Below are 22192 nucleotides of genomic sequence, written 5' to 3'. Positions count from 1 at the left end.
CATATGATTCCAGCTCTTCACAGGGTTCTCCTACAGTCAGAGGAAACATACTTTATCCAGGTTTTCCTGCCCTTGTGTTGCAGGGTAGAAAGAATTTGTCCTTTAGATGCTGGTATGCTGCTGAGCAAGGTTTGGTGAAGGAGATACCTCCTGAGAGTCATGGTAATGCTGTCCCATCTCTGTTGTGATGCTGTGATTAAAACAACAGCAGCAAAAGTGGTAAAAGGCAAATGGATGTTGTACAACCCATCCTGTGCTCACAGCTGGTGTAGCTCACAAGGCTGTGCCTATCTCCAGTAGTTCTGGTGGTCCCTTGAGGGCCCTCCCTAGCTAGGGTGCTCTTTAGGTAAAGCAGGAGAATAATTGTTACAAAAATGGTTTGCAGACATGCACAAACAGGGGGTCTGGCCTGAACAGATAGGCAGAGCTTTCCTTGACTTCAGACCAAGAGATTGCAGATGCTTAAGATGCAGCATGGCTTTTCTTCTCATGCGTTAGAGCAAAATGGGAGTGGGGAGATAACCACCCAGTAGCACAGGCCTTTAGCTGGGGGGCTTGGCAGCATTGGAAGTGGGAAAAAACAGTGCAGGAGATAGAGAAATAAAGGCACCATCAAAACAACCCTCACATATTTGTCTTCAAAGCCCATAGCTGGACTGTAGACACTCTGGGGAAGGCATTAATACCTGTTTGAATGGCAGAGGCTCCTGGTTTGCTCCAGACTGTCTAGGTTTATTACCACCATTTTACCAAGCACTGCCTGGAGCCTGAGCTGTGAGTTTTGCCATTCAGTTTGGGCTCCGGTGCACAAACACAGCTCTAGCTGCCTGGCTGGCACAGGCAGAGATGGGCACTGCTCTGCATTTGCACCAGCAGCATCAGAGGGAAGCTCTGTGCACCCAGAGCTTTGAGTCAGCAGGGCAGGATGACACAGAAAAAAGGAAATCGCTGCATTGTCCTCCTGCTTACCTCTGTGCACAGCTCTGCCCTCCCACAGCCCTGGCTCTTGGCCGGGTTCCTTTGGCCAAGGGAGCCAGCAAGGAGTGGCTGCCACCTGGCAGACCCCTCACCCGGCCCCTCTGGCTGGAGCCTGCCCCCGCCTCCCCCCTGAAAACTCACAAGCCGATTAAGCCCAGCGTGTTAATTGGCTGTGACAGCTCATTTTGTTATCTTGCAGTTCATTATTGATGGGGTGCGTGTGACTGGATTCCCAGCAAAGGTCAGTGCCAGGCCTCCCTTTCTGCCTGGCCAGAACGTGGGCACAGTAGGGCAGCAGCTCTGAGAATGGCGCTGGTCATGCCGTGCAGCGCCCTGCAGGGGGATGTCCTGTGGCACCGGGTGGCTTCACCTTGGCTTCTCTAAAGAACAGGGCTGGAAGGGGCAGGAGTGGGGAGGGAGGTGTGCGCTGGAGGATCAGGAGGATGCAGCGGTGTGCTTTGGCTAAAAGCTCCAAAACTAACATTTTGTCCCTCTGTCTCCCCCCTCAGCATCCGCTGGGTCCATGGCCCAAAAGCAGCACGACATGGGAGTTCATTAGTGAGGAGCAGGACGAAATCGTTAGGACCGATGGATCCCTCTGAGCAAGAGGCATCGATCAGCTGCAGGTCGAGGAGAAGGTCAGGGACAGAGCCGGCAGGGTGCAGGCGTGGGGAGTTGGGTGTGCAGCTGCTCTGTGAAAGCTCTCAGGCCAAGTACAGAGCAGGGGGTGCAGAGACTGGCCAAACCCCTCTGGGTGCCTTCTCCTGCCCAGGCAAGGGCTAGCTGGGCTGGCAGCCTTTCTGCATGCTGCCCTGCCCCACTTTATCCCCCTGGGAAAGCAGTGTGTGTTTCCAGACCTGGTGCCCACAGCACCCCAGAGCTGTGGTACCCCCAAGCAGCCAGCAGAAAGGGTGCTACTTGCCATACCCACCCGTGTGTCCCCAAACACCACCAGTGGCAATAAGGCAACTGTGGAATCCTGGGGAGCCATCAAGCCTTCCCACTGCATCGCCACCTTCTTAAGCCACCCCAGCACCCGGGAGCCTTGGGGAGGGCATTACCCCACTCTGCAAGGGAAGGTTAAAGTGGACATTGTTGCTTGTTGTGCAATTGGAAATGCTCATTAATGCGGCCTTTGAGAGCATGCTGGTCTCTAGGCTCCAAGGAGACACCTTGCAGTCTGCTCTGTCTCACGCCTATCAGCTTGTTAAGCACATCTGTATGCACACAGTTGCTTTCTGCACAGCTCTGCTCTGCTCTGCTGACAGATATTTATTTAAAGCCTGGCTTGACTGTGAGCGGGGGCTGCTTCCTCCTTGCTGGGAAGGTGGCACCTGGCTCTGTGCACACCAAACATAGGCAAGACAGGCAAATGTTGTGGTTTCCATGCATTTTGAACAAGGTTCTGGTGTTTCTAGAGGCATTCCAAGGCCTTGAGATGGAGACTGTTGGACACAGCTCTTGTGGGCACAGAGGTAACACCTGGCCCTACTGAGCCCCTGCAGACGCAGCTTCGGAACTGAGCTGACAGCAAACTCCCTGGGGCTGCCATGCTCCTTGCTTTGCCCTGAGTTCCATCGCTGCTGGGTGCAGCTGACCTGTGGGAGTTCTGCCTGGCAGCTCGCTGGGCAGGTTGTTGGTCTGGTTTTTGATCAAAATCCTCCTGTTCTGCCATAGTGGAGGTGCTGCGAGTGAATGAAAAAAGAAACTTGAATGGAGCCCAGCCTTGTTTGAGAGATGTGTGAGAATAATTCGTTGGGGCCCTTGGGCTGAGGCAGAGCTTGCAGCCAGGATGGAAAATTACTGCGAGCCCTATGCTGCAAGGGCAGGAGGCAGCCACAGCTGGAGGCCTGCCAGCACTGCCATGAGAATGGTGCTGCTGTCAGAGCGTGGCCAACTGTGACCGTGGGCCGAGTGTGTGCCCACAGCTTTCTAAGGGTTCCAGAGATTTGGGTGCCCTGTGCATCGCCCGTTTTAGGAAACAGGCCCTTCTCATGCACCTTGCCCATCGCTGATTCTCCTTGTTTCTCCCATTTCTGAATGCCTTGACTAAAATAGCCTGTCACAGATCCAGGGCGGAGCAAGGCAGGACCAGCAGCCACGCACTCCAAACAACATTATGATTTAAGAGTGACAATAAAAACATCACACTCATGCGCAACTGGGGCTAAATTTAGTTCTGATCCTTAGCACAACATCACCGGACTGCGTGTGCCTGGGGACAGCTCCTAATTCCTGCTCGATAAAGCCTCATTGAGCGCACCCATCCCCTGCCTGGAATGTGTGCAGCCATCACGTCTGCCCCACATCAGTCTGGACTGTGCCACCCAGTCCCCTGCTCCCCATCCACCTGCCCCATGCTCTGCCATGTGGCACAACCATTCTGAGGATAGGATGCTTCTCAAACAGCTGCAGCCCAGCTTCAGCATCACCACCCGCAGCGACATCTCTGGGCACAGGGCTCCCTGGCTCTTTGGTGCCAACAGGAAAAGAGCAAACAGCAGAAAACAGCACAAGTCTGCACGCTGCATCCCTAACCCTCCAAGAGTCCTTGTCCACTGCTGTGACCTCCCTGATGCCATCTTCACAGCCAGACCTTGGTTTGACTGCCTTGCTGTCACATGGCTGAGATGAAAGTGCATGGAAAGCCATGTGGAAAATGCCACATTGATCCGCAGAGAGAAATGTGGAAAAATCCATGCTGTAAAACTCCCTTTAAACATGCAATTGAGGGTGCAGACCACACCGCGTTCACGCAGATTCCAAACCCCCTGCACAATGTTATGCTGCTGCCTCCAGCTCAGTGCATGGAAAGCCTATGTTCTCTCCATACCTGATTAACTGTGCAATTATTCCAGCCATGTGGCCACGCTCCTTTGGCAAGGTAGCATCTAAAAGCTCCTATTTGGTCAAGTTGAACTTTGTGCAGAGAGGATAAATTCCTGGTGTGAAAATCATTTCTTCCTGTAGGAATCCCTGGCTGTTAGAGGAGGTTTACATTTGCACATTTGTATCAAGAGGATGTGACCCCTTCATATCCCTGCCCAGTTCCAAGGAGAACCTTTTGCTGTGGTGTGAGAGGCAGCCCTGAAGGCAGAGAAGAACCCGGGGGCGATGAGCCAGCTCCTGGCTGAACACCCCCCGTGCTCCCCAACATCCCATTGAGGTGAGAAGGTGAGCACGGCCTGGCACGCAGAGCTACTGGTGACTCAACAGGAGAGGCTGAAGTCAGCTGGAAGCTGGTTGCCATCCAACAAGCCTGGGACAAGCTGTCAGAACAGATGTACCGGGGACGGAACAGACGTGTGCCCCAGCCCTGCTGTGGGACGAGCTGCACTTGTGCCTGGGCTGTACAGGAGTGCTGTGAGTGCACCCACTGCAGTCGTGGAGTTTAGGGTTGGGAGAAAACTTGGGTCATTGTGTGAGACCTCCAGGGCAGGGGTTGTCTCCCAGATCCCAGCACCAAAATCCCAACCCTGGTGCAGCATCTTGTGTGGTTTAGGAGACCTTCAGCCTCAGCTAAGCTGAAGAAGTCCATAATAGAGGAGTGAGTGATGGAGTCCTGGCCCCAAGGAGCAGTCTGCAGGATGTTCAGCTCTTCCCACCTGAGCCACTCCAGCTGAAGGAAGATGAATTAAAACAGTACCAAAGAAATACATGGCAAGGAGCAGTGGCAGGACTGGCCAGAGCAAATATAGCATTGCTACCTTGCAGCCTTGGGAGCCCTTGGGCTCCTCCACAGACCTGAGCACTGTGGTGAGGGTGATGGGTGATCCTCCTTTCCCAAACACCGCTGTCCCACAGCTCCTTGTAGGTGTCCGGGGTCCATCTCCATCCCAGCCACGGTGTCGTGGGTGACCCCTCAGACCCCACGTCTTTCGCCGTCCCCACTCCCTGCCCCCCGACTCCTTGGCCATGCTGTGGGGACACCCCTTGCCCAGGTCTCCCTTGTCGCAGGACCTCCCGGGCCTTTTGACCATCGTGGAGACCTCCACCCTGCTCAGCCATCACGACCCCTTTCTTGGGGCACAGCTCTGCCCCCGGAGCTCTCCCACATCTTCCATCGCCGCACCCCGCTCCCTTTCTCGCACAGCCCCCCCGCGCTCCCCGCAGCTCCACAGTTTCCCCTTCGTTCCCCCCTCCCTCGTTCCCATTATCCGTCCGTTCCCGGCCCCGCTCCCGGCCCCATCCGCGGCCCCGTCCCTCCTCTCCGGCCCCGCCGAGGGGAGGATCCGCTCCCCGGGGCCGTGCCGCCTCGCCCCTGCGCCGCCCTGCGCTCTTCTCTCCGCTCCTCTCCGCTCCTCTCCGCTCCGACTCCGCTCGCTCCCCGCGCCGGGGCCGCCGGCCCGGCATGAAGGTTCTCCGGCACAAGATAGAGCTGCTCACAGGTACCGGAGACCCGGAGGCACGGCGGGGCCGCGGGTCGCGCTGCCGCATCCCTCGGGCTGGGGCTAAGCTTCGCGGTGGCTCCGCTCCCCGCTGCCGCAGCCCCCGGCCGTGCCCTCGGGCTCGGGGCGCTCGTGGCCCCGGGTGGGCTGGGGAAGTAGGAGGGCTGCGGGGGTCCTGCTGCGGGGCTGCCGGAGCATCCCTACGGCTCACCCTCGGGGCCAGCAGCCCTGCTGCCAGTTTCCCCGGTGAGCCTCGATGCGGCTTTGGGGGGTTTGTCCTGCGCCGGCGGGATGGGAGGGGGCCCACGCTGTGCTCTGTGAGGTTTTCCAGCAGCCCCGTTCCTTTGGTTTCTCCCCCCACCTCTGTCTTCTACACGCTGCTCCTTTCACCCCGAGGAGCCGTGCCAGCACCCCAGGATGCCACAGCCACGCTGGGCAGTGCACGGAGGGCAGTGGGGAGGCCTCTGTGGGTCCCCTGTCTTCTGGACACCGCTGTTAAACTCTTCCTGCTGGGCATCCATACTGGGATGAGAAGTATAACAGTTAGCAGTAATGCATTTCCTTGCCATATGCTGCTTCTCCTTCAATAAGCGAACACTGGGCTGCAGGTTCCCAGAGAAGGCAAAGCCAACGGGGCTGCCTCCATCTGCATCTCCGCACACAGGGCAGAGCCACAGCGGCTGTCTGCCATCTCTCTCCCCTGGCTCACCCCTGGAAGGTGCAGGGGAAAGGCTGTTTGCAAGGGTTCATGCTGGCGTGCTGTGAGAGCCCAGGGTGGGGGGTTGCTGGACACATGTCTGATCCATAGAAAAGAGTAAAATGGAAAGGGGTCACTGAAATTGCTCCTGGCAGCACACATGGAATGCGTCCTACACAGCAGTGCCTTCAGGGGAGTAGCAGTGTGCTGTGCTCCTGGCCCTCAGCTGCTGCTTGGCTGTGCAGGCAGATGGTGCTGTGCTCTTTTTGGGACTTGGTGTTGGCACCACATGGGGAAGGCAGAGTGGGAACACCTGGGGATGGATGCTGCTGGGGAATATTGGGATGAGCTGGAGGGAAAAGTGCTCACTGCCAGCCCTGGTGGCATCTCCTTGGCCATCATATCCTGGGCAGCTTGGAGTTGGGCAGGACTTGGAGAGTCCCCATGCTACCACTGGCTGGGACCACAGCCTGGGGCTGCCCACTGGCACTACTGGGGCACTCCCAGGAAGACACGGTGTGGCTGTGATCCTGCTGTGGGGCCGTGGCATCCTTGGGTCTCCCTGTTACAGAGATCCCAAGGCTGACCCTTAGCTCCTCTCCTGCTCCTGAGCCCAGAACTGCTCCCAGTGGCCGTCGTTCTGCACTGAGGATGCTGGTTTGCACAGGGTTCTGCCGTGGGCCGGTGTTTCCCCCACCGCACACCAAGATCACGGGGCTGTTCCTCATCACTCAGCCTCCCTCCCTCTGATTATCAGCCAGAGGCTTTAATTAACAAAGGCACCGACCGTGTGCTAAGTGCTGTCCCCAGCCGCCCCAGGACTGCGGCCACGCAGCGGTCAGTGCGGTCAGCGCACGGCTCTTCTGCTCTCTTCTAGACCTGGCTCCCGGTGAGGCTGATTTTCTCCCACTTTTTAACCTTCCCTCCCTTGAGTTGGGGCACAGGGCTGGAGCCAGTGTGGGACTGGGGCTGCGGGAGCTCTGGGAGGCTCTGTGCTGGTGCTTCTGCTTCGAAACCTCTCTGTTTTGTTGGTCTGCTCCCGAAGCAGAGCAGAGTGTGGTTTCTGCAGAGAGCAGCCAGGTGGCAGAGCCCGCTTGGTTTTTCAGCTGAAAACTCGGTTGGATTAGCAGAACACAGCTCTGGAGGGAAGCTTACAATCAGTTCTGTGTTCTGGGTGGCTGGGGCAGGGGTGAGCACGCCCTGTGATGTTCCTGTAGGTCTGCATTTCTGCACCTCCAGCTTGGGCTGCCTCAGGTGTGGTGCTGAGCAAAGCATGCAGCAGGCCTGGCTGAGGCTGCTGATGGAGCAGGGTCTGCTTCTGCTTGGTGCCGCCACAGCCCCCGTCCTCGCTGGGCTCCATGGAGGGATTGGGTGGGAAGCAGCAGGAATATGGCTGGAGGCTTGGTGCTGGGGAATGGGTGGCAATGGGCAGCGGGACCTGCTGGGGACCCAACCTGCTCATACACAGGGCAGCCTGCACTGTCTCTGTCCCCATTCCCCTGTCCGTCACTGTCTGAGTGTGGCCAGTGACTGTGCAGCCCCTCACTCCCCTTTGCTTTCTGAGCTGGGCCGATATTTGGGGGTATGTTGGCAGTGCTGGTGTTGGGGTGCACAAAGCCTTGGTGCTCTGCTCAGCAGCTCACAGCCCCACACCTGCAGTGAGGGCCATCCCTGCAAGCCCTGGAGCTGGCCAGGAGATGTGTCCCAGCTCTGCCCAGGATGCGTTGGCACCACGTGGGGAAGGCAGAGTGGGAACACCTGGGGATGGATGCTGCTGGGGAATATTGGGATGAGCTGGAGGGAAAAGTGCTCACTGCCAGCCCTGGTGGCATCTCCTTGGCCATCACATCCTGGGCAGCTTGGAGTTGGGCAGGACTTGGAGAGTCCCCATGCTACCACTGGCTGGGACCACAGCCTGGGGCTGCCCACTGGCACTACTGGGGCACTCCCAGGAAGACACGGTGTGGCTGTGATGTGTGGCTCCTGCTCTGCAGGTGAGGGGAGGGCTGTGTGGGTAAACGCTCTGTGTTTGGTTTCCTCCCATCATTGCCATACCACCTTTGGCTGGTCTCTCTGCTCCCTGACAGCCGTTCCTGCTGCTCAGAGCATCCCTCTGTGTGGCTGAGAAATGTTACACCTTGGTCTGGCTCTGCAGGGAGGTCTCCCTTGCTCCCACCCTTTCTGCCCACAGCCTGCACGCAGCTGAAACATTGACCCGTTTCTCTGGCCAATGCTGGAAGCTGCCGTGCAAATCAGACCATTGTTGCCCCGGGCTGCATGCTTGCAGGGTGACCAGCGCTGACAGACACACTGCTCTCCCAGTCTGCCTGAGTCCTTAACTGGGAGAGCTGGATCTGGGCAGAAGCTGAGCTCCTCCAAGTGCTGCCGGCCCTCGCCTCCATTCCTGGCCCCAAAGCTGGATTTCCTGCAGCCCCTGGCCAAGCCAGCACACTGGGCTCCATTGGCCGAGTAGATGGGAACTGATTTGGCTTTCTGGGCAGAAGGGCTCATGGAGAGCTGAGGGACAGCAGAAGCAGGACCCAGCAGGGTGCTGATGTCTCCTTCCCCTCGGACAGGGCTGCTGCTGCAGGAGATGACCATGGCGGGGCTGCATGAACTGCGCTTCACTGAGGAGAAGCCACTGCTGCGTGGCCAGGATGCTGAGCTGGTGAGTTGGGGAACAGCTCTGGCTCCAACCCCGCGTGTTGGCTGCCAGGACGTGGACACTGGTGTGCTCCAGCCCTCAGTATCTAATGGCTCTCCTTCTCCCACAGGACAACTCGGACGTGTTCCTCTCTGCTGCTGACACAGACTGGAAGGTAAGACTGGCTGTAGTGGAAGAGGAGTTGTCTCTTGCCCCAGAGCATGGGGCAGGCAGTGGCTGCTTGGTATCTGTGCTGTGGGGAAGGGCTGGGGCTGTGGGTCTGCCTGCAGAGCCCCTGGGGACGCTGGCCTGGTGCCTGCTGCAGCACTTGGTGCTGGCGGTCGGATGTGGCTGGTGGGCACTTGGCAACGAGCCGGGGACAAAACCTTTTTAGGACTGATGTTCTCTTCTAAAAACAAAGCTGCTTTTCCAGCCCCCTGCCATTGCCATGGCAATGGTTCCCTGGGTGATGCCAGCTCCCCAGTTACATAAGGGTGGGTGAAAGTGTCCTTCTCTTTTTGGGAGAGAAAGCCCCAGTCGCCCCTGTCCTGCCCAGCTCTCCTGAAGCAGCCTGGCCCTGGGGCTGCCAGGCAGCAGGAGGCTGAGGCCGTGAGTCCCTTCAGGCTCTGCTTGCGCCTGGTCCCAGCCTGTGTTTCAGTCCCTACTTCTGTCTTGGGCTCAACCTGTGCCGTGCTCCCCTCATGTCAACTGGGGTGTCAGTACACAGGGATCTCGATGTGGGCTGCTGGTCCCTGGCTTGTTGCCTGTCCCTCTGCCAGCAGCAGGGAGGCTGGAGCACAGCGTGTCCTCTGCCAGGTCCCTGTAAGGGTACTTCACGGCACACATTGATGATCTGAAGCTTGGCAGTGCTGGCTGCACCTTCTCAACTCCTGTGCTGAACCCCCAGTGCCTGTGAGGAGCAACTAAAGCTGATTTCAGTCACCCTGCCAGAGGGGCAGGAGAGCCTCGGTCCCTGTGTCAGCAGATGCAGTGCCTTTTAGGACTGGCCCCTTCAGCCTCCATCGCCCACGTGTGCGGTGTGGCACAGCAGAGTTTTGTCAGGATGCAGGGAGGTGTGGTTTGCAGAGCCAGTGGGAACAGTCTGTTATCACCAAGGCAAGGGTGAGGACGGAGAAGAAGGTGGTGATGCTGATGCCGTGCTGCTGGGGTCCCATGTGGGTGTCCACAGCCCCTGAAATCCCTGTGAATCGGTGTCCTGGGGCCGGTGCTCTCCATACAGCCTCACCACAGCCCCGATGTGCTTCTTGCAGTGCTGGCTGGGTGCAAGCCTGCTGTGCTTGCTGCTTGTGGCTGCAGCCGCACCAGTCTGGGGGAACCCACTTACCACAGCTCTTGGAGCCCTAGCAGGCAGTTGTTCACCCCTCACAGTGCGTGCTTGTCTGGCACACAGATGGACACCATGCCAGAAGGCTACTGTGAGAGACGGGTTCAAAAGCTTTGCAGAAATCCAGAGCATGTCCTGTCCTTTGTCAGCTAGGTGGGTAACCTTGTCGTAAAAGGAAATTAAATGAGTTAAGCAGGACTTTACACTTGAGAACCCCTGACCAACGTGACCAATGACTGCTGTGTCTTTCAGGTGTTTTTCAATAACTCCTAGAATTATCTTCTCCATAATTTTACCAGACACTGAAGTGATACAGGCAGGCCTGGAAAATAATGATTTTTCTTACCATTCCTGAAAACTAAGACAACATTTTCCAGCTTCCAGTTGCCTGGGACCTCTCCATATTCTTAAGACCATTGGAGAATAAATAATTGAAGGAGGAGTCTCTCCATAACATCATCCAGTTCTTTCCGTGTCCTGGGATGATTCCCATTGGGCCCATGGACTTACATGCCTTCAGCTGGCACAATGGCACGTAGACCTGTGCAGAGCTTTGTTCCTGTATCAGAAGTCATTTGGGACCTGGGCTTCCCCTCCCACATGGCTGTTCACCAGCACAGGTGCGTCTCCAGGGCTTTGGGGTGGAGTTGCCCACAGGACAAAACAATGCAGTGCAAAGTTTCCGAGCTAGCCTGGCTTGTTCAAGGCAAGGTGAAGGCTTTCCCATTGCCTGTCTGTCTGCCCTTTCTCCCACCTGTCCCTCCACTACGTGGTAGTGAAGTTGAGGATACATGAGGAAGCCATGTGCACACTGGTGATGACAGGAGTGCTCAAGGCCCTGGCCTGGGAAGTTGCTCAGAGACACTGAGCCACTGCTGTGACGTGTGCTGGGCCATGGAGGCAAACGTGGCAAGGGATGCCAGTGGGCACCAGATGCCTCCCTGAGGCTGGGCAACGAGGCCATGCTGGGCCAGGGAGGCAGGAGTGTCCTTGCTGGATGCTGCCTTGGTCCAGCAATGGAATGTGGTTACCCAGCCTGGCCAGGCAGGCGCTGCAGGCTGCAGGACTTCTTCTATCTGATTATCAGCCAGTAGGGTTGGGCTGAAGGTGCAGGGAATGACACGGGGCCGTGATGGTGAGGAACTGTTTCTGGATGGGACCGTTGGGCAGGTGGAGAGACAAGCATGCTCCTGCTGTGTGGCGCAGGGATGCGGTCTGACCCACTGGGGATGCTGGGCTGTTCCTCCTGGCTTATTCACCTGCCGCTGGCCATGTCCAGGTTTGGGCTGAATTAGGGTTGTGCTATCATCCTGCACCTGGCAGGAGAGGGGGGATTTGTGTCCACGCCAGCGTGTCATGTAACCTCTCTGTGGCCACACAACCACACTGTGTTTCTTGTTTCATATCTGCACCTTCCCCCCCTGGCCACAGACCTTCTTATGCTCCTGGGTGAGGTGAGGGCGTACTGGGGCAACATTCGTTTGTGTCCACACATGTGCACAAGGTTCTGTGTGCGTGGTCATGTGCATACACAGGCCACCTGCTGTGTGTGTTTGTGAGTGCAGAGGGCTTCCCTGTGCATGTGCATTGCTGCAGGCTCCGGCCTGGATGGCTGCAGGCTCAAGCATGACTCTGCGTGTTTGCAGTGAGCCAAGTGTGCACACATCTGGGTGCAGGCGAGGGGTGCTGAGCTCTGCCTTGAGGATGCTCTGTGTCACAGACGGTGTCAGCGTAGCCCCATCTGTGTGCCTGTGCCTGTTTGGTCTGCCGAAGGAGGGAAGATGGAGCGGGTACCGCACGGCGCCGGGCGTTTTTCTTCATAAACAAGGGTATTTGGGGCCAATTGGAGCATGAATAATTCTCGTGGCAGCCAATGGCTGAGTGCCGGCTGCATCGCAGCGCTCGCCTGCCATGGAGGCCAAACCTGCTGGGGCTGCACGTCGGCTGAGGGGGAAGGGAGAGGGAGGGCTTAGCGCAGGGCTGGGGCTCCGTTATAAATCGAGGCGAGGGGCTGAGCCGGCGCAGAGCTCTGCTTCATCCCAGCCCGCTGCAGCGCCGTGCCCTGCGCTGGGACCCCGTGCCCTGCGCTGGGACCCCGTGCCCGGCCCTCCCTGACCGCGCATCCTCTCCCGCACGCTCCTCACCATGCCCGAGTGCTGGGATGGGGTAGGTACCACCGGCGCCGTGCCGCCCTCTCTTCCCCCTGGGTTTTGCCCCACTTCCTACCCCACTGGCTCAGGATGGATCACAGCACCAAGCGGGGCTAGCTGTGTGCCGGGAGGTGATGGGGTGGGCGCAGCTCCCGCCGGGGAGCCCTTCCTTCATGCGGCCACACCACCACTGCATCCCTGATGCGGCACGGGTTTCGGGGCCGCATTGTCCTTGAGCTCGTCCTCCTCGGGCCTGGCGGAGCTCTGTGCCGGGACAAGCTGAGCCATGGCTGCAGCTGTGCTGGGATGACTGTGGGCAGGGGGGGCCCTGCTGCATCCCACCCAGGGTCTGGGGGGAGCAGAGGGGATGGAGGACCAGGGAACGGCCATTTGGGAGCGACCCCTCGGATGTCTTGCAGCCTCTGCAGTGATGGCAACAGGCTGGTGTGGAGGGTGGGCAGGTGGGAGTGCTGTGACGGGCAAGTGGGAGCCCTGCGGGTGCTGAACCCAGTGCACGGAGCTGGGCTCTGCCAGGCACGTAAGGGTGCTGCAGCCCCCACGCCACCTCGCTGCAGCCATGGGTGGTCAGTGACCCCCTTCTTGTTAGCTTAATTCTCTCCATCACGAGCCTCTCCTCTGAGCGAGCACGGACGCATCTGCGGCAGAGGGCAGGGCTGTGGCACCCGGCAGTGCCGCAGCAGGCAGGGATGTGCCTGGCCTGCTGGGTGGGGGTCACAGCACTGGGGAAGGAGATGCCAGCTCAGGCTTGTGATTTGGAGCTGGGAGCGCAGACGGGGCTGTGTTGGAAGGAAGGAGAGAGCTCTGTGCCCAGGATTGGGCTGTGTGGACACCTCCTGCTCGGTGACCTTGGGCCAAGCCATTCTGCTGCCTCAGTTTCCTCATCCGTCACGGTGTCCCTGCTCAGCACCTGCAGAGGTGGGCGAGAGGGAAGGGATGGGTGATTCTGTGATTCTGGGTGCCGTGAGCCGTGGGAGAGGAGTGATGGTGTGACTGAGAGCTGGGTCAGGGTGTCCTTGGGGAGCTCAGCATCAGCTCTGAGGAGCCCTTGAGCTGTCCTCCGGTGCTGAGAGTCCCTGGGGGCAGCAGCTCATGGCATGGAGAGGCACCACGGCAAGGAGCATCCGTCCTCAGGCTGCTCCTCCTGCCTGAGGCCTGCGTCCTTCACAGTCCTTGGTGGCGCGTGGCCTGCTGGAGCCCACGTGGCTGTGGAGGGGCCGTTCCCCCTGCATCATCCCATCCATGGGCCTTGTCTGTAGCTGTCAGGGCTTGGGCAGGAGGATGAAGTGTGACCTTGTGGGCCTGGGACAGCGGGCCTGGAACCCCCTAGCTGGGAGAAGCTCTGATGGCAGCAAGTGAGGGCTGGAGGGCATCTGTGCCCTGAAATGGTACCCTGGCAATGAGATCTCTTCTGCTCCCTCCTCCTTAGTGAGGCTGAAGTGAGGGTCAGAGGGTGGTCAGGAAGGAGTTGTCCTTTACTCCCCTTCTCTCTCTGGCAATCGCTGCCCTCCCAAGCCATGGAAATGGTGGCACAAGGCATTCCTGGTCTCTCTGTGGGGCATGGCTATTTTTGAGCATGGGGTTTTGCGGTTATTTTAGCTCTCATTTTGAGCTCAGGATGTGGCATTTTCCAGGGCGATCTTTGGGATCTGACCGCTGCCTATTTGCCCCAGGTGTAGTGAATCCAGGCCAAGTGGGTCACACTGTTCTCACATCTTGTTGCCAAAACTGTCGTGGTCTCCTGCCCTCTGAGTCCTCCTGTCCTGTCCTGTTTCCCACCTGCCCCATCCCATGATCATTGCCATCCCAAGCCCTCTTCGATCGTCCCACATTCTCTCATCTCAATTTAAACCATCCTATCCCATCACATCTCCTTCCATCTGAAACCTCTATCCCTTCATCCTATCCTGTGGATACACCCATTCCATCCTGGATCCCATCCCATCCCGTACACCTTTCCAATCCTAAATCTTCCCACCCCATCCCAGCTCTCCATCCCTTCCTGTGGTCTTCCTGTCCCATCTCAGCTGTCCTGTACCATCCCAGATGCTCTGTATTTATTGTACTCTCTATTTGGGGCATGGCTGCATTTTCCTGCACTGGCTCCTGGGCAGCCTCCTGTGCCTCTGGAAAGAGGTTGAGCTGCATTTGGACAGACTGTGCTCATTGCTGCTGCCAAGCCTGGGGATCCCAAGCCTTCCACATGGGTGAAATCTGCTCATGTCAAAGCTGAAGGCAGATGTGGAGTTGGCGTGTGGATCCTGTGAGGAGTCACAGAGAGCCTGCAGAGGAACCATCCACAGGCTGCTATTAAATATGCAGTAGCTGCATCCAGCTTGGGAAAACTCCGCCCTGTGGGGAGCTGATGGAGGCTGGGAGTATTTATATGCAATGCCCTGCTCTCTGCTGCTGGCCTAGATGCACGGCCCCCTGCAGCTTGGGGCTCATGCCTGCCCAGGGCTGTGGGGCTGCATGCCGTGAGCCCCAGGAGACATCTCCATGGTGCTGCCTGCCAGGTGCTTGCTTACCCACAGATGGTTCCCATGGGGAAGGCATTTCTGGGATGCTGGCCACACTGAAGCCTGTGGCCACACACACAGACACACACACACACACACACACACACACACGACTCTTGGGAGGGTTGCTGGGGCAGGAGGGGTGTGCGGGGCAGGACAAATGTCACCCATCTTTCCTCTTCCTCCAGGAACACGACATTGAGACGCCCTATGGGCTGCTGCACGTGGTCATCCGGGGCTCACCCAAGGGGAACCGCCCTGCCATCCTGACGTACCACGATGTGGGCCTCAACCGTGAGTGCCTGGGATGAAGGAGCCACTTTGCCCATTTTAGCCATCCTGCTTCTTTCTGAAGGCAGCATGGAGTGGATGAGAATGATCTCAGCCATGCTGGATGGGAGCAGTGTGGCTGTTTTGAGCCCCTGCAGCCTTGTCCCGCAGTCCTTGGTGTCCATCCCCATGCACTCCATTCCTGCTAGGGACACACAGCCCTTGCTAACAGCAGCCGTGGTCTCTGCTGTGGAGGCCAGAAGCTCAGAGGGAGGGGGTGGGAGGCTTTGCTGGCACGTCGGCTCCTGGCCAAGGCAGTCTCCCATGCTCCCCTCACCCACCAGGCCCTGTGCTGGGTGTTTGGTCTCTGATCACTGCCTCCCTTTGACAGACAAGCTTTGCTTCAACACCTTCTTCAACTATGAAGACATGCAGGAGATCACAAAACACTTTGTGGTGTGTCACGTGGATGCGCCAGGCCAGCAGGCAGGAGCCTCGCAGTTCCCTCAGGGGTAGGTGCCTGTGCTGGGGACCTGCCATGCCCACCAGATGTCCTTGCCAGGGCAACCACCCGCTTGCTGTGTCAGAGCCCAGGGTGGGCAATGTGGTGCTTGGTGGGTGAGCAGGGTTGTGAGCTCTTCCCAGGTCCCACAACCACCTCCCTGTGCCCTCCCTGCTGCAGGTACCAGTACCCATCCATGGACCAGCTGGCTGCCATGTTACCCAGCGTGGTGCAGCACTTCGGGTGAGTCAACCTCTCCTCGGCTGGTGCAGGGAGCAGCGCGGCAGGAGGGCTTGGGGCTGGGGCAGTTGTCCTGGCCAGCCAGTACCCCGTGTGTCATTTTGTGCCCCATCCTTGTGGAAGGGATGCCCTGGGGCTTCCCACCATTTCCTTATGCGTACGTCTCTGCTTTCCAGATTCAAGTATGTGATCGGGATCGGTGTTGGGGCAGGAGCCTACGTGCTGGCCAAGTTTGCGGTGAGCATGGAGTGGCCCTGCGTTGACTGTGCCTCCTGCCAGCCCAGCATGTGGGCAGGAGCCTGAGCTGTCACCCCAGGCACAGAGTGATGCCGTGAAGGTTCCTGGGGGACAGTGGAGGTTGGGATGGCAGTGCTGTGCCAAGACAGGGCCATGTTGGCCCCCAGGGCTCCAGGACAACTTGGGAAGCCCCTGGCCTGGCTGTAGTGCCTGCACAGTGGGCAGTATTGCTGGTGGGCACATTGCCTCTTCGTGCTGAACATCCCTTCTCTTGCTTGGTGCAGCTCATCTTCCCCGACCTGGTTGAAGGGCTGGTCCTCATGAATATTGACCCCAATGGCAAAGGCTGGATTGACTGGGCAGCTGCTAAGGTGAGCAGAACCCCAAACTCCTCCAAGCTCTGGTGGCACCCTTAGGTGCTTAGGCCCCCATCCTACGCCACCTGTGGTGCCAGGGCAGGAGCCAGCCAGGGCAGGATGGTGACTCCCTGTGCTCCCTCCACAGCTCTCAGGCCTCACCAGCACACTGCCAGACATGGTCCTGTCCCACCTGTTCAGCCAGGTAAGGGCTGCCTGCCCTGCATTCTGCCTGCACCTGTCCCCACAGCATCCCAGCCTAGCTGTGCCCTACCCCCATGTGCTGGGTGCTGTGGTGCTGGGGATGGGCTTGGCAAAGCCCTGCCTGCATCTCTTCTGCCTGCTCTGGGGCTCAGCCCTAGCCAAGTGCTGGGTGAGATCCGTGCCTGCATCCTGCTGTTCTGCTGTCAGTGGGCAAGGCATGGACACCTGGCAGCCCTGGTCCTGATTTCTGTCCCCTGGTGGTGCAGGAGGAGCTGGTGAACAACACGGAGCTGGTGCAGAGTTACAGGCAGCAGATTGGCAGCGTGGTGAACCAGTTCAACCTCCAGCTCTTCCTCAACATGTACAACGGGTAAGCGGCATCCAGCAACACCGCCATCTTTGCCAGGTGGCCCCGAGGTCACGGCAACCTCCAGCCCACTGAGTGCTGCTGTCACCCTCTAGTGCAGGCCAGCAGGGAGCAGCATACTGGGGGATCACAGTGTGCTGGGACAGCAGGGCTCCACAGAGCAGTTCTGTGGGCATAGCCCAGCTCTGTGCCTGCCTACATGCTCACACTGGCTCTCTCTCTCTCCTCCAGCCGCAGGGATCTGGACATCAACCGGCCCGGCACTGTGCCCAACGCCAAGACACTGCGGTAAGAGCTGCACAGGCACCGCCCAGGGCAAGGAGCCCAGAGCCCTGACTGCCATTTCATCCTCTCATTTCCAGTTGCCCTGTGATGTTGGTGGTGGGAGACAACGCTCCTGCTGAAGAGGGTGTGGTAAGTGACTGTAGGCACCCATGCTTGTAGGCACATGGGCACACGTGGCTGCCTGGCCAGCACGGTGCTGGGACCAAAGGTGGTACCTGTGGGCAGCTTCTGCCAGGCATGAGGCACCCCAGGGTGCTCGTTCTTGTCCCTCTCACCTACAGGTGGAGTGTAATTCCAAGCTGGATCCCACAAACACCACTTTTCTGAAGGTAAGTGGGTGGTGAGGGCATCAGGGTGGCCCCCACTGCTTGTGCAGTGCCCTGTTGCTCCGTGCTCCAGCATTACAGGTTGTCCCTGTCTACCTGCCCCAGGTTCACGTGGGACTGGAGTGAGCAGGGTGGCCTGGCAGTAGAATCCTGCCAGTGGGCACCAGGGGTTGGGGTGGGAGAAAAGGCGTCCCCCAGACTAACCAGAACCTTCTGTGTGCAGATGGCGGATTCTGGTGGGCTGCCCCAGGTCACACAGGTGAGTGCTCTCCAGCAGCTGAGTTATACTGGCCCCTGAGACATGCACTGGTGCGGCTCCTATCTGGAAAGGGCTGGGCTGATGTGGGCACAGGGCTCCCAGGGGGTACTGGTGGTGGTGTGGCACTGTGCCTCAGCTCCTTCTGCTTTCTCCCTGCAGCCCGGCAAGCTGACCGAAGCCTTCAAGTACTTCCTGCAAGGCATGGGCTACAGTGAGTGCCAGGGCTGGGCACGGGGCTGCCTGGGTGTGCGTGTGTGTATGTGTGTGTGGCAGAGCCTGGCATTTGCGTGTACCCATCCTGACAGAGAGCTGCAAACGTGTCTGGAGTGCTGAATGTGTACGAGGTGCCCATCCGTGTGTTTGGGGTGTGGGGCGTACAGGCTCTGTGTGCAAGAGAACTGTGTAGGTGTGGGTCTCTGCGTGTGTGTGTGTGTGTGCAGGTCTGTGTGCAGCCACGCAAATCTGTGCACGCGCTGGGTTAGGAGGAGACCTGTGGCCCCGTGCAGCCCCCAGTGTAGCTGACGTTCTCTCTCTGCCCTCCTTGCCCTCCTCCTGCTCCCGCCCTGCCAGTCGCCCACCTGAAGGATCGGAGGCTGAGTGGAGGTGCAGGTACCGCTCGGTGCTGCCCGCCCTGCATGGTGCCCTCCTGACGCTGAGCCCTGAGGCTGCTGGGGCGCCTTTGGGAGCAGCCTGGTTGTGGGGCTGGCCTTTCCCAGACAGCACCTTCTGTTCTGCTGCGCTTTGCCCAAAGCGTTGGGCTGCCTCCACCCTGAGCCAGGGCTGAGGGCTGAGCGATGGCATTCAGACGAGCCTCCCATGCAGGCAGCATGCCCACCGTGTGCTCTTCCACAGGACAGGAGCGATGCCCTCCGTGCTTCCTGGCTGGAGGAAGGCGCCACCTTCACCCCAGGGAGCCGGGAGAGCTCCCGTCCCCATTCACACCCCCCTGGAGCATGGTGGCTGGGGCTTCCCACTGCCTCACTGCCCAGGGGATTGGCTGGGGCACCACATCCTCTGCCAGCACGGAGCTGCTCATGTTGTAGCACTGCATGCTGCAAGCTTGTGCCTGGGGCCATCTGCCTTGGGGGACCCGCTCCAGGCCAGCAGCTTTGCTTGCATTAGGCAGTGTCAGCCCAACCTCTCCTGGCCGAGCACCCAGACCCCTTCTCTGTGCCCATGCAGTGCCGTCTGCCAGCATGACCCGCCTGGCACGCTCCCGCACAGCCTCGCTCACCAGCGCCAGTTCTGTGGAAGGTGCCCGACCGCGTGCCTGTACCCATTCGGAGAGCAGCGAGGCCATGGGGCAGATCAACCACACCATGGAGGTATCGTGCTGAGGCCCGTGGCTGCCACCACCGTTTCCTCCAGAGCCATTTCCCATACGTCAGCATCCCGCCAGCACCCACCCGCCCCGCGGACGACCTCTGCCAGTGCTCTCGCTCCCCTGGGGTTGATTTATCTTCTTTGCTGTTGGCCTCCCTCCTTCACTGGGCACCAGAGGAGCTTCTCCTTGTCATCTGCAGGCTCTGAGTCCCAGCTCAGCCCAATAGTCACACGTGGCTCTGTCTCAGTTCTCACCCTCCCCAGCACTGCCTCGGCCCTGGTGTGGAAGGGAGGATGGCAGGAGGACGTGGCTGGGATGGGTGAGCGGGGGTGGAATGGGGGAATGGAGCAGGACAGTGGGACATGGGCAGGACAGCAGGACGTGAGCAGAACAGCAGGATGCAGAGAGGTAGGTCGGTCTCTCAAGGGTGGCCAAGCCAGAAGGAAGCCAGGGCTGGGGTGCTGCGCTTGGTCATTTTGGGGAGAGCACAGTGCCCATCCTGGGGCCGCAGCTCCCATTCTCCCCAGCAGCCGTTCCCTGGGCACTGCGTGGGATCTCTGGCACGGGCAGGACCTGCAGCCCGGGTGCACTGGGCATCGTGAGCAATTGCATCCTCCCTGTGCCCCTCCCTGCCATGCACCTTGGGGGCTGCCCAGGGCAGGGGCAGAGGTCCCAGCCTGAGCCATCAGGGCAAAAGGGGGTCACGGGCATCCCCCCAGCCCACATCCCATGCACAGTGCTGCCTGGGCCCTGTTGCAAAAAGGTCAGTTGCTGCCTGCCACCAAAAATGCAATGTGGGGGCAGTGTCTGCCCCTTGCCTCACCCGGTCCCTGATGTGGTGGCCCTGGTCTGAGGCCACCAAAGTTCAGAGGCTGCTGGGTCTGGGATCACCATGAGCATCCACCCCCTCAGCCTTTGGCTGTCACTGCAGCAGAGCCATTAGCAATAAGATGAGACCACCCCACTCCAGGAAACCCCCTGCACCCCTGCCTGGCCCCTCAGAGCACCCCACTGTGGCGTGCCGGTTCTGCAGGGTGACCCCATGGCACACAGGGAACGTTCCACACCTGGCTTTGTCCATGGGAGATGGTTCCCCCGTGTCTCACCTCTGCAGGGAGCGGGCCATGAAGGGCTTGGCTCTAAGCAGTCTGCAAGGCCCCATCCAGCCCCAGGTGGCATGGACAGCCACATCGTTGTGTAACCCTGCGATCGGCCACCCAGCCCAGCTCCTCCTGTGCCTGGGCCAAAGGAGAGCCCAGCTCTGGTGATGGGTGCTGGGGGTCTCATGGCGGCCCTGGGACAGGATCCACCTGCTCTGGATCATCTGGGCTGGAGCAGGTCCCCTGCAGCCCCCTGAAGCACTTTCCCCACAGGCCCTCGCCCCCATCAAGGGGCCACAGGGCTCCCAGCAGGTGCTCGAGGGCTCCTGGCCCCAAGGCCGGCACTTTGGTTCGGACCCCATAACGCTGACGATGCCAGTGTCCCTGTTTTCCCCCATTCACTCTGCTACGTGCTTCCTTCTTGGTGTGACTCTAAATGCTAAGCAGACTTTTTTTTCTGTAGATACCACTGCGATCACCCATTTCTCAGCGTGTCCTTCAGATGATATATATATAAATACCTATACATATTATATATATGGGGTTGTCCGTCCCTGACCTTTGGGTTTGCGCCCCCTGTTCTCTCGTACAAGTGGTGCCGTGTGGTTCCATTTGAGGTGGTCTGGCCGTGCTTGCCTTCGGTTTCCCACCTGGGTTGTGTTGGTTCGTTCTGTTCCCTCTGTGGTTTGTTCTTTTGATTTTACTGGTTCTCCTCTTTTCCCAGTCACATCAGAATCGAACGCATTTCCCCCTTTCCCTGTCTGAGCAAAACTGGTTTTGTCACAGTGGTGTCGAGGCCACATTTCTCACACAAGAAGGCAATATGTAAACCAGATTTAACTAACCTGTCGCTGTAGAGAGGATTTACTGTATTGGAAAAAAAAAAATATTAATAAATATGATAAGAATCTGCTGTGCTTTTCTCGTGCTGAGTTGAGGCTGGATCTGAGGTCTGGGCAGGCAGCCTGGGAGCCCTTCTCAGCTGGCTGAGGTGGAGGCGTCTGCTTGTGCCCCTGCTTCTGGCTCTGCCTCTGCCCTCCCTCCTGCTCCTTCTTCCAGCACGACGCCATGGGTACCCTGGGAATGTTCCTCTCAGTGTCCCACTGCTTCAGGGAGTCCCACAAGTGCATCTGGTCGTGCTGAGGTCCTGCTGCTGTGCTGGGGTTTCCTGGAAAGCCCTCAGAAACCATTGCCATGCAAGGAAAGATGTAAAGCAAGTGGTTCTGCATGCAGCTCGTGTTTATGTATTTATAGCATAGCTGTGAACCACTTCAGGCCATCATCACCTGGCCGCTCTCCCCTTCCTGGGGACCAGGTCCAGCTGGAGGAGGTGGCTCAGGACCACATCCCATACTTGGATATCCAGAGACATGGCGCTTTTCTAACCTCTTTGGGCAACCTGTCCCAATGTGTGACCATGTGAATGGAAGTTCCTGTATTTCAATGTGTCCTCTCTTGTCCCTTGCCTTGGCACAGCTGCAAAGAGTCTGGCTTCGTCTTCTTTCTTCCTCCCATTCGTTTTCCCTTTGTTTCTCCCAGTACCAGAATTTAAACTTTCCTCTCCCGAGCTGCTCATCGATTTTACAAGAGGCAAAAACAAACAATAAACAGACCCACCCTGAAACTACTACAGCACTTTTGCTTTTGGATTCAAGCTTAGGTAGAACACATCAGCAAGGATTTTGAGGATGCCTTTCCTCCCACAAAGCGCATCCCTGTCAATAGCGGGCTCTGAGGGTAGTAAATGGGGCACTCTGGAGTGGTTCTGGGGGAACTCCAGGTGTCTCTGGGGATATTAAAGGTGTTTGAAGGGAAAACAGGACTTTGGGAGGAGAATGCAGGGCCTGGAGGAACCTTGAAGGCAGGAGAGGCTGAGCACACTAGGGCTTTCCAAGGGGGAAAGGGGAGCTCCAGGGGGTTCTGGTGATACTGAGAGGGTTTGCAGGAGTTTGAGACCACCTGGGCTCTCCCAGCTCAGCCCAC

At 58.6% G+C, this 22192-nt stretch overlaps 1 protein-coding gene across 2 annotated transcripts; it reads left to right on the top strand.

The window, feature by feature from the left end:
- Positions 1-5234: 5234 nt before the first annotated feature.
- NDRG4 (NDRG family member 4) lies at positions 5235-21122 on the top strand. Of its 2 annotated transcripts, XM_042877122.1 has the most exons (17): positions 5235-5366; positions 8640-8731; positions 8838-8882; positions 14928-15033; positions 15401-15521; positions 15692-15754; positions 15928-15988; positions 16273-16359; positions 16493-16549; positions 16815-16918; positions 17147-17203; positions 17278-17329; positions 17482-17529; positions 17750-17785; positions 17945-17996; positions 18356-18394; positions 18968-21122. In XM_042877122.1, exons 1-17 carry the CDS (start codon positions 5330-5332, stop codon positions 19120-19122), a joined length of 1212 nt encoding a protein of 403 aa, XP_042733056.1. In that variant the 5' UTR covers positions 5235-5329; the 3' UTR covers positions 19123-21122. The 2 variants fall into 2 exon arrangements, with proteins under 2 accessions (XP_042733056.1, XP_042733057.1); XM_042877123.1 differs by lacking the exon at positions 18356-18394 and having other exon boundaries at positions 5236-5366.
- The last annotated feature ends 1070 nt before the right edge of the window (positions 21123-22192 follow it).

This window comes from Lagopus leucura, unplaced genomic scaffold (assembly GCF_019238085.1).
Source record: "Lagopus leucura isolate 7727_CA_CO unplaced genomic scaffold, USGS_WTPT01 Super-Scaffold_100017, whole genome shotgun sequence".
NCBI lineage: Eukaryota > Metazoa > Chordata > Aves > Galliformes > Phasianidae > Lagopus > Lagopus leucura.
Note: the sequence above shows the minus strand (reverse complement) of the source record. Positions and strands in the feature narration are given on the sequence as shown.